This window comes from Scleropages formosus, chromosome 4 (assembly GCF_900964775.1).
Source record: "Scleropages formosus chromosome 4, fSclFor1.1, whole genome shotgun sequence".
In the NCBI taxonomy this organism is placed as follows: domain Eukaryota; kingdom Metazoa; phylum Chordata; class Actinopteri; order Osteoglossiformes; family Osteoglossidae; genus Scleropages; species Scleropages formosus.
In genome coordinates, this window is record NC_041809.1 from 10,211,027 (window position 1) to 10,225,277 (window position 14,251).

The following is a 14,251-nucleotide window of genomic DNA, read 5'->3' on the forward strand; positions in this document are numbered from 1 at the left end:
TACAGTATTAAATTACCACAGATTCAAGCAATTAGTGGCTGAAGTGTATTATCCAATTTTCAGCTATGAGCATAATGATAAACTCAGCACCTACGCATAGTTCACTGAATCCTAAGTGCTTTGTTAGATTTCGGTAAAATATATCATCCCTACTTTGTTGCTATGTAATTAGCTTAATTGCAAGAGCCTGTTGAATTATCTGCATATTGTAAAAGTTAGGCATACTCATCAAGCAATTTCTAAACTCAATTTTATTACAATTTTACAGAAGCAAAGTGAGGACAAGGGCAATAACATTTCTCAACTTACTACTAAAGCCAGTTGCAAACGTCATGGAGAAAATGCAAAGTTTTACCACTTTGGCGCCGGTTCTGTCGTTGTATCTAAAATTAATCATTTTTACAGTTTCCTTCAGTAGTTTTTTTTTTTTTTTTTGTAATCAAATTATTCTTTTCTGGTGCATCCATTTTCGTTTTCTGGTAAATTCTCCACCATCTTCTCTTCCCTGAGGAAATGGAATGACTTAACATTTTATGGAAAAAACATCATCTGTATAAAAAAAAAAGAAATTCATACAGGATAAAATATGTTTGCTTCCATATAACTGCATGTACGTACTCAGAAAATAACAATAACAATAACAATAACAATTCCCTGTGTTTCTGATTAGATATGGAATATTCTGGAACACTTTTACCAGGAAACCATGTATGACTGGACATTTGTACTGTAGTTAACGGGTGTACTTACGAACTGATTTGTACCCAAACTCTCCAACACAAAGGGGCTGGGTTCATCAAAGAAGGTCACTAAGTCTCCACTGTCCATCATCTGGAAGAAATAGTGGCTTTAGCTGAGTATTTCAGGAATATGCATTAAATTTCATTATTCAGCTATATTGTGGTCAGTTGTATTAAAATCACTTTACAGCACCCCACCCCCGTTCAACACAGAGCAGCAATCAGTGATTAGAGCCATCACTTTTACACTGGAAAAATGCAGGTTTAAATCCTACCTGTAATACCTTGGACCAAGGTAATGAGGTTGTTTTTTTTTTAAAATTTTACATTTATTTAGCAGATGCTTTTCTTCAAAGCTAATTCCAATGAACTCTGTGTAGTGTTATCAGCCCACACACCTCATTCACCAAGGTGACTTACACTGCTAGATACACTACTTACACTGGGTCACTCATCCATACATCAGTGGAACACACTCTCTCTGTCACTCACACACTATAGGTGAGCCTGAACAGCATGTCTTTGGACTGTGAGAGGAAACCAGAGCACCCAGAGGGAACATGCAAACTCCACACAGACTAAACGGGGATCAAACCCACCACCCGGGTGCTATAAGGCAGCAGCGCTACTCACTGTACCACCGCGCTGCCCCAGTCGTAAGTAGTCGTAGGTTCCTTGGGAGGACATTGTCATGGTCAACGTGACAGACTTCAAACACAGTACACAGCCCTACGCTAACAGTGTACCTTAACCTTTGCTTCCGTATCACCAGCACTTCTCTTCCCGCCAGGCAGCCAGCCGTACGACCAGTGCTGGGAGAAACCTATCTGAGCGACATGTGCCAGGACCACCAGGTGCAGAACACTTTTCCCTGTGAGCTCCATGGAAACTGAAAAAAAGACATTAAGACTTTAAAGAACAACCTGACATAAGACATCAAATGCAGGCTCAATTTAAATGGAAAAAAAGAAGTATATAGTTTTTATAGTACACTAAAGAATGACAAGCATTTACTTTTGAAAAGTGAAAACTGAATATTTGTTAAAAGAATAATACACAGAGCGACATACATTTTCACTGTGTCCGTCTGAGGTGCGGGGCACCGTACTTCCCTGCTTTTATATGAAATCTTACTCGCTGAGAAGGGAAATGTTTCTCCATGAGTCACAAAGATAATCCCTGCTCCAAAGGTGAGCAATCCTCCTGACAGATGCGTTTCATCTTTTAATGGCTAATAACCAGCTTTGCCAATAATAAACGCAGAAGGTGTCCAACATCCACGTACAAACTGGGGTAATATCCTTTAAAAGTTGTGGTGCCTTACCTAAGGGACCGCCTGAGAAAATGACGTTTTTAACAAAAAATTCTTCATCAGACGGCAAATTAACCACAGCTTGTCAGAAAATTAACTATTTAGTAATCCTGGTTAGTGTATATACACGTGGGTGACTACACTGCAATGAAATGGCCTCTGAACAAGGTACCTTTACCCTGAAATACACACGCTTGCTGAAACCCCTTGTCCCAAGTGGGGTCACGGCAAGCCAGAGCCTAACCCGGCAACACAGGGGGTGAGGCTGTTGAGGGGGGTACACACCCAGGCCTGGATCCCAGTCCATCACAAGGCACACCAATCAGGACTCGAACCCCATACCCACTAGAGAGCAGGTATAGGCCAAACCTGCTGTGCCACCACACCCTCTTCTACCCTGAATTAGTCCAGTAAAAATCACTCTACTATCTAAATGGGTAAATAATTATAAGTAGCATAATGCCATAAAATCACCAGCTAAATTCATTACTATCATTAATAATAATAATTATGAATTTTCTGTTTCCTTTGTTGGGGGGGGTGCGGTGGTGCAGTGGGTTGGACTGGGTCCTGCTCTCCAGTGGGTCTGGGGTTCGAGTCCCGCTTGGGGTTCCTTGCGATGGACTGGCATCCTGTCCTGGGTGTGTCCCTTCCCCCTCCGGCCTTATACCCTGTGTTGCGGAGTTGGGCTCTGGTTCCCCGTGACCCCGTATGGGACAAGCAGTTCTGAAAATGTGTGTGTGTTATATTACTTTGACATTACTGATATTTGTAATTGGTTAAGGACAGGGCATTATTCTCCCATGCTGCATTGCACTAAGCATAGTAAATAAATTTACTGTATTCTACAACGTTTGTAATGTTTGTTCCCTGTTTACTTTGTTGTTGTGTTGAATAATGTTCTGACCACGGAAGGGAGCTGTGTTGTCAGGAAACACCTACATGTGGCTGTGCGCATGTGTGTGGTTGCGATATCTTCTGTATCATTGTCACTATTGCACAAAACACACTTACTGGAAGTAAAATGACAGCTGAACAGGACAGATATGCCGCTGTACTGAATTTATCAGCTCGTTGTGCGGAAAAAAGTGTATATTCCCACATGCTCACTGGGTGATTTTTTTTCATTTCATATTTTATATGTACAGCATATCATGGTGTGCTGCTTTAGAAATATTGTTAAAGAATGACACTTCAGTATCCAATGATTTTTTTTTTTTTTTTTTATTTCTTGCAAATACTATGTACAATATAAACAATATTCAAACTTGAATGAGACTGTATGACACATAGCACTAAGATCAGGTTACACTTACAATGGTGCAAGCAACACATCGGAGACATATTTCATACACAGTTAATAAGATCAGTTATCACAGCTATTGTTGATCCCGTGAGCTCTTTCAAAAAAAAAAAAAAAAAAAAAAAAAAAAAAAAAAAAAAAAACTCTCCCCACCTCACCAACTTCCCAAGAGTAGTTTTCTGTCCAATGCCACTCCTTACAGCATAGTAACTTTGGTTAGAAAAGTGTATATAAAGAATTAGTAGCTCTTAGTAACCATCGAAAAATACACGTCTTGTTTTTAAAGTGTTAACTAGAGGTTTTGCATACAAATCAGTGTAGAAATTCTATGACATTGTAGCATGCCCTTCATTTTCTCTTTGGTGAATATATTTTTGATGTCTATGTAAAATTCGTACCTTATGTCACATGAGTAACCATAAATTGCATCATAATGTACAAATTCTTATTTCTTTATATAAAAAGTTGCCAATAACCGCTAAAAACATAAGTATACCCAGGTAATGTGAAATCACTTGTATAACTTTTGATATCTGATCAGAGAAGTCTAGTGGCCATCTCCCATTGCACCATGCAAATATATACAGTAATTGCGATTAAAATCAGATCTGCAACACAGGACTCTCAATTGTTTTGACTATTTAAAAAAAAAAAAAAGGGAATGAAAATATATTCTCATTGTGCATGTGACTATTTGTGTATTTAGGATACCTGGCTGTGCCGAGTTGTTCAGTGTGCTTGTTATGTGCAAAATGAGTTAATACAATTGAACAAAACCTACATTATTTCAGTGCTAAACGTTAAGAAATAAAAGCATCAAATCGAAATTATTTTTAAATGTGCCATTCATGTGTCCTGTATTGGTACAACAACAGGTAGCGCTGGGATCCTGTGCTTTTCAGTATGGGTTCAAAAGTTTCCATGTTCTTCCATGTTCTTCCCTGTTCACGTGGGGTCCCGCTGGGTGCTCCTGTTCCCTACCACAGTCCAAAGACTAGTTTCAGATGAACTAGTCACTGTAAACTGAATTGTGTGAGACAGAGACCATTATACACCATCATTGTCATTAATGAATTACCTTACATTGGAAAAGGAAAATCTAGTTAACACTCTGGTAATCTGGAAGACCTTCAGCGCATAGAGTAAACTTTGACCATTTTAATGTGTACTGTACTCTACACCCTCCACATGAACTAATGTTTGTCTTCACAGTAAAAACCCCTGCTTTCCAGATCAATTTACACAAAAGGAATTCCAACATTTTCCTTTTGAGTTAATAGTGCTGGTGCAAAACTGCTGGCAACAGAAAGCCTGGCAGATTTTTGTTTTTTTTTTTTTTTTTTTTTTGTTTTTGAGTATACAAATATTAAATTTATATAAAAACTCAAAGCTGCTGTTTAGAGCTCAAAATGACAGTGCAACCTTTTACTCAATTATGTTATTCTCAAAAATAACATTCATTTCAGCTCATGTGTATTTAAATAAAAGGAAAATATCTACAAAATAGTTTGAAGGAGAAAAAAAAAAAAAAAAAAAAAAACACTGGCAGGGATGGCTGGACTCAGCAACACTGCAGCATTGAAACAAATAGTTATGTACAGAAATTGGTATAAGTACAGGAAATCTAACCAATAAGTATAGGAAATCTAACCAATTTTCCTAGTTAGAAAGGTAAACATGAAATGAATTTACATTCTTGTCATATCAAATATCCTGTACATTGTAATGACAATAGAAATACTGTCAAAATCCACCACTAAATAATTCAGCCATTGTCAACTTTTTTTTTTTTATATTTTATATATACACACACACACACACACACACCTTTTTTTCCATGGATTAAGTATATTACAGTATTACACATCATGGTCTTTTTGTAGCTCTTGGGACAGGTGCCTAGCAAAACGTAGGACCACACATAGCAAAAAAGGAGTAACACATCCCAACCAAGGGACAGTGAAATAGAATTGAAGTAACGTTAAGGCAGAGCTCTTCATTTAAAATTGGCGTAGTCAGAGAAAATGTCAACAAAGTCTTGAACGACTCTATAGCAGAAGTCATACTGCTCCTGAGAAAACGAAGAAAAATATTTCATTAGCAAATACCTTTGTGTACAAATATGCTTTTTAAAATGATTATTCTAATCACATTGAAATAAGCCCCATTGTATCCATTTTTTTTTTTCCCCTGGGTCCATTAGTTTTGACTGGAATATTCATTACTGTCAGGGAGTCATGAAGCTAAACCTGTACCTGATCACCAACGAGAAGAAAAAATTAAATATAATGCTACAAAAATTACTGTCAACACATCTGGAGCTTTTTTTTTTTTTAAAAAAACCCTCTTATTTTCAGTACAGTGAACAGATACAGTGCTATGTGAAAATGTGTGAACTCTTGTGTCCCTTAGTTTTAACCACAAAATGGTTATTTAATTAGAAGCAGTCTTTCTCATCTGACCTAATAAGTGCGTGAAGATCACTTCCATAATATTGGTTTACAGGAAATGTGTGCAGTAGAAAAACCGGAAGTAGTCCAGGTACAAAAATAAGTGAAACCCAAGTTTTACCGGTTAAACCAAGTAAATGAAATCAGGTGCGTAGATCAATCGTTTTATAAGTTTAAGATTTAGATGTTAATATTTTATACAAGAATAATGACCATCCCTATAGGGTTCACACACTTTCAAGCAGCACTGTAAGCACAGGTACAGCTCCCAGGTTGCCTGCTGCTGCTGCGGCCGCTTTGAGGGCTACGTGTCACTCAGGATCGTTGTGAACACCTACCACCGTCTGCACCATGTGTGGCCTCTGCATTCGCAAGCTCTTCACGGTCTGGAAGACGTCCAGCAGGCCCTCGGCCTTCACCCGCTCCAGGATGTTGCTCAGGGCTATGAAGGTGCCCGTCCGGCCGGCTCCAGCACTGAAGACACACCAGACCAGCGTAGAACACCAAAGTGGAAAACAGATCAACTACCCTCCAGCAAGTTATTTACCCTTAATTACCAACCTTCATAAATGGGTAAACAATTGTAAGCCGTAGGAAGAGGAGTAACTGTAAGTTTCCCTGATTAAGTTCATATTATAAAAGCAGTGAGCTTCACGCTAAAAAGGCCTGACGCCATTCTTCCGGTTTTACCATCTTTATATTTTATGCAGGCATGGTGGGTGGAAATGAGCGAGTGTGTTCCTGCACGACACTGGAGAACCGCCGTTTCCCCCGGTGAGCAGCAATAAACTGCTCCAGTCGGATAATGACACCATTAGCCTCAGACGGTTCATCAGATTAAATGAAGTCAGTGTCAGGAAGGATTTCACATTTATTTAATGTTAATTGACTCTGAATCACAGGAGCAAATCGACCCCGTGGGACCCGGCTGCTTCTCAAATACTTCACCTAGAGCGACTTTCTGATCTTACAGGTTTTTCCTAAGAGGGAACGATTGCTTTTAATGCTCTGCGTCAGACAGAGGCGAGAAGTACAATTAGGCTGAAAATAAATTTTTTAAATGATTCCCATTATTTCTGCAAAGTTATTGAGCACTTTTATACTGTAATGCGAATGTTTGCCTTCCATTCTGCAGAACATTAGAAACGTTTCATTTTCACTGAACCAATAAGGAAACTAAATAGCGTTAGCGTCAAACTTGTCCAACAGCAGCCCTAGAGGTAGCGAAAGTTACTGCAACTGTGTCACTAAATTGGGCAGCGGGACTGATATTTCCATGTGCATTATTACCTGCAGTGCACAACAATGGGGTGGTTCCCTGACTGCTGCTGCTGCTTCTGCACGGCGGCAATGAGGTCAATCATCCCCTTGCCCTCGGTTGGGATGCCAATCTCCGGCCAGCCGTGGAAGTGGAAGTGCCGAATGAGGCGCGTCTCCTGCTCCTGTTGATGGACACACAGCTTACCTGGTGGTGATGCCGTATGTTTTTATTCTATAATTAACTCATTTGTCATTTACTCCCGTATTTATCAACATCGCTTTATATTGCATATGTATGTTTAATAAAATATATATTTAAACATGCAATATAAAGTGTGACAACAATTTTAATATTTTATATATTTTGGATTGGGCTAGACACATTTTATAGAAAGCATTAAGTACAAGACAAAATGCTATTATAATTACACACCTTCAGAGACAAAAAGAATCCAATATATATTCTTGCTCTTATATTTAATGCATCAACATTTCCAGGGTGATGTGAAATGAGCTGTCAATGTAATGACTTATCTGCCTAAAGCAGTCTTATTTTTGTTAAGAGTGTGTATCTACTAATGAGAACACATTGGAAACAGCAGTGCTATATAAAAACAGCTGACAGTTGCATTCATTTCTAAATATATTTAACAAAATACTACTAAATATGTTTAACAGAAAAGGCAGGTAACCATTAACTTTTTTCTGCTTTTTTTGTAGGGCTAGTGCTGTTTCGCAGTAAATGTGGGGATTTTTTTTTTGTTACTCACTGGCTCATATTTAAGAAGCATATCCCGCAAGTTGAAGGTGTCACACAAGGTGTCCCCCTTGGCCTCCACAGTACAGTCACCATATGTCATACTGCCCTCTGCTGGCCAGTACTGGAAGCACTTTTCCTGTGAACGTTCAAGTCAAAGAAACAGAGCTGGGAAAATGCAAACATCTTGTTTGAGACTTCGGTTACGTGAAGCCGATGCTTCCTCCAAGGTCACTTAGTGTTTACGTACCTACAATTACTTACCCATTTCTACACCTGAGTAATTTTTAATTCAGGGTAAGTACCTTGCTCAAGGCTGCTACTACACCTGAAGGTGGGATTCAAACCTGCAACCTTTAGGTCCAAGGGCAGCAGCTCTAACTACTATGCTACCAGCTGGCCCTAGTCTTAAGTTCTTAAATGGGGGGGGAATCATGCCACAAAATACATATTGCACAACAATATACGGAAGTAGAAAGATGTGACAATATAACTTTTCTTCGTAAAAAAAAAAGGAACAAATTCCTACGAAGCCCCGCCAGTTTGCCAGCCCATTCACACTCATCCGATGACAGCTGCTGATGGCTGACGTAATACCTGCTCCCTCTCCTGCAGCTCAGTCAGCACGACCACAGAGTGACACTTCCACTCCCACACCATCCTCCAGAAGTCCTCCACCGTACTGGCCAGGGGCCCCTGGGTAGCGATGAAGTAGTCCTTCTGCCTGTAGCCCTATGTAGGACAACAGAGTGTGACATCTTCACTTAACCCCATCGTTATACACAGCTTTTTGCAGAATTATTACCTCTATTATTGTTATGCAGGGTGGGTTATCACCATCACTCCACTTTATACAGATCCACACAAATCATACGCCGCCACTAATTATGGTAATAATAATCCTCATCATCAGCACTTTTTTTACGCTATTGTTACTTATCCTGTTATTTGTCTCCGTCAGTATAACGGCACTTTGTTGTCACATGTCAGATTGAGGAGCTACGTGTGAATTTCCCTGCAGCGATTAATAAAGTCCCATCCTGTCGCTTGGTGCAACATTGTTTTTGACAGTCAGGTACTTTGTAGCTACTGTGGTTAAGCATCCTGATATCGGAGCAGTCCATCCCCCCCATATTCTCCACACTAGAGCAAACAATGTCACTTTTCATAAGCCGCGCAGTTTGACCGCCCTCGGTGTCTTCACTTCAACAGCTGAGCTCCTAGATGAGAGGCAGAGCGGAATGCAGCCGGACACAAAGCGGACAGCGGCCCGGGTCACTCAGGGGCTCCGACCACATCGACAGAGGCGGTGTCTCCGCACAAGGGCTGCACTCTCCCTTGTTGTCCAACTACATTCACATTTGGATAACTGTGTTTAACCAAGAGGAATTTTACTTAACATTTTCTCAGCCTATAAACCGATAAACCCGAGTTCCACTGTTGGGACTCATTTCCGGCTATTGATCATTTCAGGTTATAAGTGTACTTTACATTTGCTCATTCGGCAGCTGCTTTTCTCCAAAGCGATGCACGACTCGGTAGTGTGATTTTACTCTTATTCATGTACGTGAGAACAATGGCAGAGCGTACTTACGTCTATGAAGGACGCATTTATGTAATCTGTAAATTCCTGCCCTCGTTTCATGGACAGGATAACTCTGTTGAAATCATCTAGAGACGGAAGACACAGAGAGAAATAAAAGCTAAAGGTCCCATCAGAGCTCCGGGGGCTCCACTAAAACTGAGAGGACAGTCACTGAAAGGTCATTGAGTCAGAGTGACGGAACCCCACTTGACGGCTGCCCTGCCTCGGTCGCTCGCAATCTTCTTTACTTCACTCCAACGCCACCGAAAGGCTGCGGTTTGAGTGCAGCACTCCAGCGGAAATATCAGCTTGTACCAAAATATTGGAAAATATCAAGATCCCTCAGTTCCAAATGACAGAAATATGAAAAGGTGGCTATTGCAGCCATCCGTGTGTGACGACACTGAACGTTCCTACTCTAAAAGTTCAAATGAGCATAAACTTGCGTGACGTGTATAGAGCGCATTTCGCAAATTACGATGACAGTAAAGGTCAGGGACTTCACTGGAACTGAACTTGATGGGAACGCACGCTGGGGCAGCGAGTAGTGGCGCGCTTAGAGCTGCTGCCTTTGGAGCCAAAAGGTCATAGGCTCGATCCCCGCCTCCAGCTATAGTACCCTGGAGCAAGGTACCTACCCTAAATTGCTCCAGTAAAATTACTCCGCTGTAAAAATGGGTAAATAATTGGAAGCAGCTTAACATTGTAAGTTACTTTGGAGAAAGTGTCAAATGAATGAATGAATAAATAAACGTAGATCACTGCAGACCGAACATTTTAAAAATCCTGACATCCACCCTGCACACAGAAATACATCCTTTCATCAAAGTAACAAATGTTTTATCCTACAGTAGGTAGGTACGTATCTATGTATGTACGAATGGACAAATGAATGAAAAGGGATCTGCCCAGTCACGCGATGCCTGTACTTACAGGGAATGATCTGAAGAACACGGTTCTTCTTCATGTTGGCTGGCAGGTTCCCTGTTCTCATGTCCTCTTTCATTATCCTAACATTGGTCAGTTTCTAGGGTTAAAGCATGGGAATTGTTATTCGATTTGGGAAAAAAAAAAGACACCCTTTAGAATCCCATCTCTACTTAAGGCATATGAAAAAAGGGGACCAAAAAAGTAAGAAAATGGATACAGTGGTCCTGTTTAGCTCTACTCTTGAACTGTGCCAAGAGCCTTCTGACAACAAGAGTCAGACAGCCATATATGTAGCTCAGCTAAAGGATGTAAATTTCTCTTCGGTTTCGGGTGCGCGCTCTACATTTATAACGGGTGCCGGGGGGTGGGGGGTGTTACTGAGCGTGAGGAAGTGGTTATATATTTTGGAGCTACAGGATGCAGAAGAAAGAGCTTTAACGGCTACGTCACTCTTACTCTGAACTCCTCCTCCAGGCCGACCCTGTCGAGCGGCACGCTCGTGTTGTGGAGCTTCTGCAGATGTCCCTCCAGAGAGCAGACGTCGAGCTCGGTGTCGCCGTACAGGTAGTACTCCAGCAGCGCCAGGTATATGAATGAGTACTGCATCTGGGGGCCAGCGAAATAAGCAGAGATTATTGCAGTATAAACACACTGATCACATTTAAAATATCATTTTTTAAAAAAAAAAAAAAAAAAAAAAAAAAAAAAAAAAAAAAATTGTGAAAAGTAAGCAACAATGTGCAGAATGGTTAAGGTCATGGGCTTCAACCCTAAAAGGCTACTAGCTCAAACCCCTATTTTTGTGTTCTTGAAGTACAAAAATCTGAAGTGCTCCCATAACAAAATAAAATGGGGGGGGGAAATCTGCCTGCATAAATGGGTGTTAATGTAAAACTGAGTACTTAGCATCCTGATGTTAAGCAGAGGATGACCATGAAGACGACCTCCATGCTTTTCTCAGGGGTTCGAGAGTCAACTCACATCCGTCTGCACGAGCTGCGAACGCTGATCTCGGATTTTGGACACAAAGCCGAAGACATCAATCTTTTGCTCCATGTGCATCATGTCGATCATGGCGTCGATGACGATGAAGGTCCCTGTCCGGCCCACCCCGGCACTGCAGAGAGAGGGCACAGCCTTTGCAAACAAGAAATAACCTCTTCAAATAGTTAAAATACATCTAAGAATACATGCAGAGGGACAATCGAAGCATCTCTGCATGAGCTTCTGTTTCGTAACTCTGACTCCGAGCACTGAGCACCTGAGAAACAGCAGCAGCATCGGAAACAAGGACCGAGACATCCAGAAAAACATGGGAAACAATTACAATTAGTGCAAGAATGGAAGATGGCATATGCACGATTTCTAATCAAGTTCCTATGCATTCTCATAAAACTTTGTGGCCACCCTGTGCTTTAACGTATCAGTTGATGCACCACCTTTATAAACAAATTGAAGGGGGGGGGGGGGGGACTTTGGGGTTTCATTGCTTTCTCCCTGCAAACTGGAAGCGCAGGATCCACTGAAGAACAGGTGGGAGCCCACTAGATGACCCTCGGACACACGCTCCGAGGGAGCTGAATGGAGGCATTGAGATGAATCTCGACATGCCCAGTACTGATCTGAGAGCCTTAGTCAAGAGTGCGGGGCACAACACAACCACCTGCTGTAGCAGCTGTTGGAGAGACTTAATATGAGAGATGACTGCCGTCAGCTAGTACCACAATTCTATAATCATGCTCAAAAAATGTAAGTGCTGGATGGATGAAGAGGGATCATAAACAGTAGAATGACTAATGGATATAAGTGAAAATATAATTTGAGGAATAAGTGAACACCTTTTTACCTAATTAAAAAAATAACGAAATATCTATAAAAATAAATTATTAATTTTTATATTACGTTAAGAGACTTAAGCTACTAGTTCAATTACCGGGGGGAAAAAGATGTTTGAAAATTGGATCGAACTGAATTGCATGAGCCAGAGTAGCTCCAGCAGGGCGCCCTCTGCTGGTGGCGGTGGAGCCCACCTGCAATGCACGACGATCGGGCCCGCGTGCGGCGGGTTCACTGCCTTCACCTTCTTGAGGAACTTGAGCATGCCGATGGGGGAGAAGGGCACGCCGAAGTCAGGCCAGCTGGTGAAGTGCATCTGGGTGACGAGCCGCGGGGCCTTGGAGCCGTCGCCAGCCTGCTGGAGATCACAGAAGGGGTGGCCTTCAGCGGGGCATCCACAGAACTACACCCACGCCTCTGGAGAGTCAACACACCCTGCGGGTCCTTATCTGTAGGCCAAGGGGCGCTTTTAAGGTAGTGCCACAACGGATGTATTTAGCTACTTATTTAGCCATTTAACCAATGCTTTTCTCCAAAGCGACTTAACAACATGAAAGTAGCTACAGCTATTTACCCATATATATAGCTGGGTAATGATCAGTGGACCAATTCAGAGTAATACCTTGATCAAGGGTACCGCAGCATGGGATCTGAACATACGTTTGAGTGTAATACAGCGGCCGTACCACTGTGCTACCGGCTATCCTGAGGCTTTTTGGTTTACGTCCCGCGTCCTAGTATTGCTGCAGTACCCTAGAAAAAAAAAAAAAAAAAAAAAAAAAAAAAAAAAGTAGGTACCCTAAATGGCTATAATAAAAGTATTCAGCAATATAAATAAATAAATAGCAAAAGTCAAATTGGAAAAAGAAAGAAAAAAATCTTCAAAGAATAGAAACAATAACAACTAGAACTTCGTCTGCCCTTATGCTTCAGTGTTGTGCCGGAATACTGGTAAATTACAATTTTCCTGGAAGGGATTCGTAATGTTAACGATGAAAATACGTTGCAGCTTTGTACAGCATTCTTGCGCTAAAGAGGCACTACATTTAACAACTGAGACTCAAACCACAGAATACATGCGAAAGAAATTCAAAGTCTGATGTCTTCGCTGCTCAGACAGCTGCATTTTTTTTTTTTAACGTACAGCTTAGCTACTGTACTGATGATCATTCACACAGTTGAGCAATTTAGGGTAATTGCCTTGCTCAAGGGTACTACAGTCCTAGGTGAGGATCGAACCTGCAACCTTGTAATCCAAAAGCAGCAGCTCTAACCACTACACTACTCGCCGCCCATCTTACATGCTGCACACAGAACTTGCGGATCGTGTAGTCCACCAGCACGGTAAAGTCCTCCACTGCCACCCGGATGTTCCCGTAGCTCCAGCATCCCTGATCAGGCCAGTACTGACAGCATTTTTCCTGGAAGGAGGCAGACGGGCACCGATTTCACTTCGCCGGGACACTACGGACATGATTGCGCGCACGCGCACACGCACACACTTCTTGCAGCCTGCAAACTTACCACTTCAAATAATGCTTTAACCACATTTGCAAATAATTAAGCACTTCTTCAGAGTTTGGAAACAAATTTACGGAAGACTGGACATAGGCCTGCAGGTGGCATAGTGGGTAATGAGTCGAGAGTTGGCACTAAAACCCCCGCAGTGCCAAGAAAAGGCCTTGCTGTTCCCCTCGGAAACGGGCCACGTGTTAACAGCTCCAGTGAAATATTGCGTGGTTTAAATTAGCCGAAATACGTGAAAGAAAAATGCGAAACGGTTGCACAGCCCACTTAAAGTGCTTTCAACGAAGCGGCGCGAGCGGCCCTCACCTCTTTTCTTTCTTTCAAATTAGTCAGCATCACGATGGTCGCCGTCTTCCGCTCCCATATCATCCTCCAGAAGTCTGCCACCGTGTCCTGCTTCGGTCCTGTCCAATGCAATGCGAAGTCTTACTGACGATCAGTCCAAGATACCTTTTTTTTTTTTAGCTGCAATGTCGTTTGTCCACAACGTATTCCAACACAAGGAAATACATTCAAAAAGGCAGTTATGAAATTTGGCGCTAAAATTAAAA

General features: G+C 41.6%; 2 protein-coding genes across 3 annotated transcripts in view; both read right to left on the minus strand.

Annotated features, from left to right (window-relative positions):
* Window positions 1-439: 439 nt before the first annotated feature.
* Window positions 440-1,624, minus strand: gnrh3 (gonadotropin-releasing hormone 3). Its single transcript, XM_018749404.1, has 3 exons — window positions 1,487-1,624; window positions 751-831; window positions 440-505 (listed from the first exon to the last, which is right to left on the minus strand). Exons 1-3 carry the CDS (start codon window positions 1,622-1,624, stop codon window positions 440-442), a joined length of 285 nt encoding a protein of 94 aa, XP_018604920.1.
* Window positions 1,625-5,205: 3,581 nt separating this feature from the next.
* The window catches only part of LOC108932908 (receptor-type tyrosine-protein phosphatase epsilon-like), a 46,913-nt gene continuing 37,867 nt past the window's right edge, over window positions 5,206-14,251 (minus strand). For both annotated transcript variants that reach the window (XM_018749623.2, XM_018749624.2), the window contains 12 exons: window positions 14,007-14,104; window positions 13,475-13,594; window positions 12,368-12,531; window positions 11,319-11,454; window positions 10,794-10,943; window positions 10,341-10,434; window positions 9,417-9,493; window positions 8,420-8,554; window positions 7,836-7,961; window positions 7,096-7,247; window positions 6,144-6,279; window positions 5,206-5,426 (listed from right to left, as the gene is read on the minus strand). In XM_018749623.2, the coding sequence (XP_018605139.1) occupies window positions 5,352-5,426; window positions 6,144-6,279; window positions 7,096-7,247; window positions 7,836-7,961; window positions 8,420-8,554; window positions 9,417-9,493; window positions 10,341-10,434; window positions 10,794-10,943; window positions 11,319-11,454; window positions 12,368-12,531; window positions 13,475-13,594; window positions 14,007-14,104 (1,463 nt within the window). In that variant the 3' untranslated portion in view covers window positions 5,206-5,351. The remainder of the gene's footprint in view (window positions 5,427-6,143; window positions 6,280-7,095; window positions 7,248-7,835; window positions 7,962-8,419; window positions 8,555-9,416; window positions 9,494-10,340; window positions 10,435-10,793; window positions 10,944-11,318; window positions 11,455-12,367; window positions 12,532-13,474; window positions 13,595-14,006; window positions 14,105-14,251) is intronic.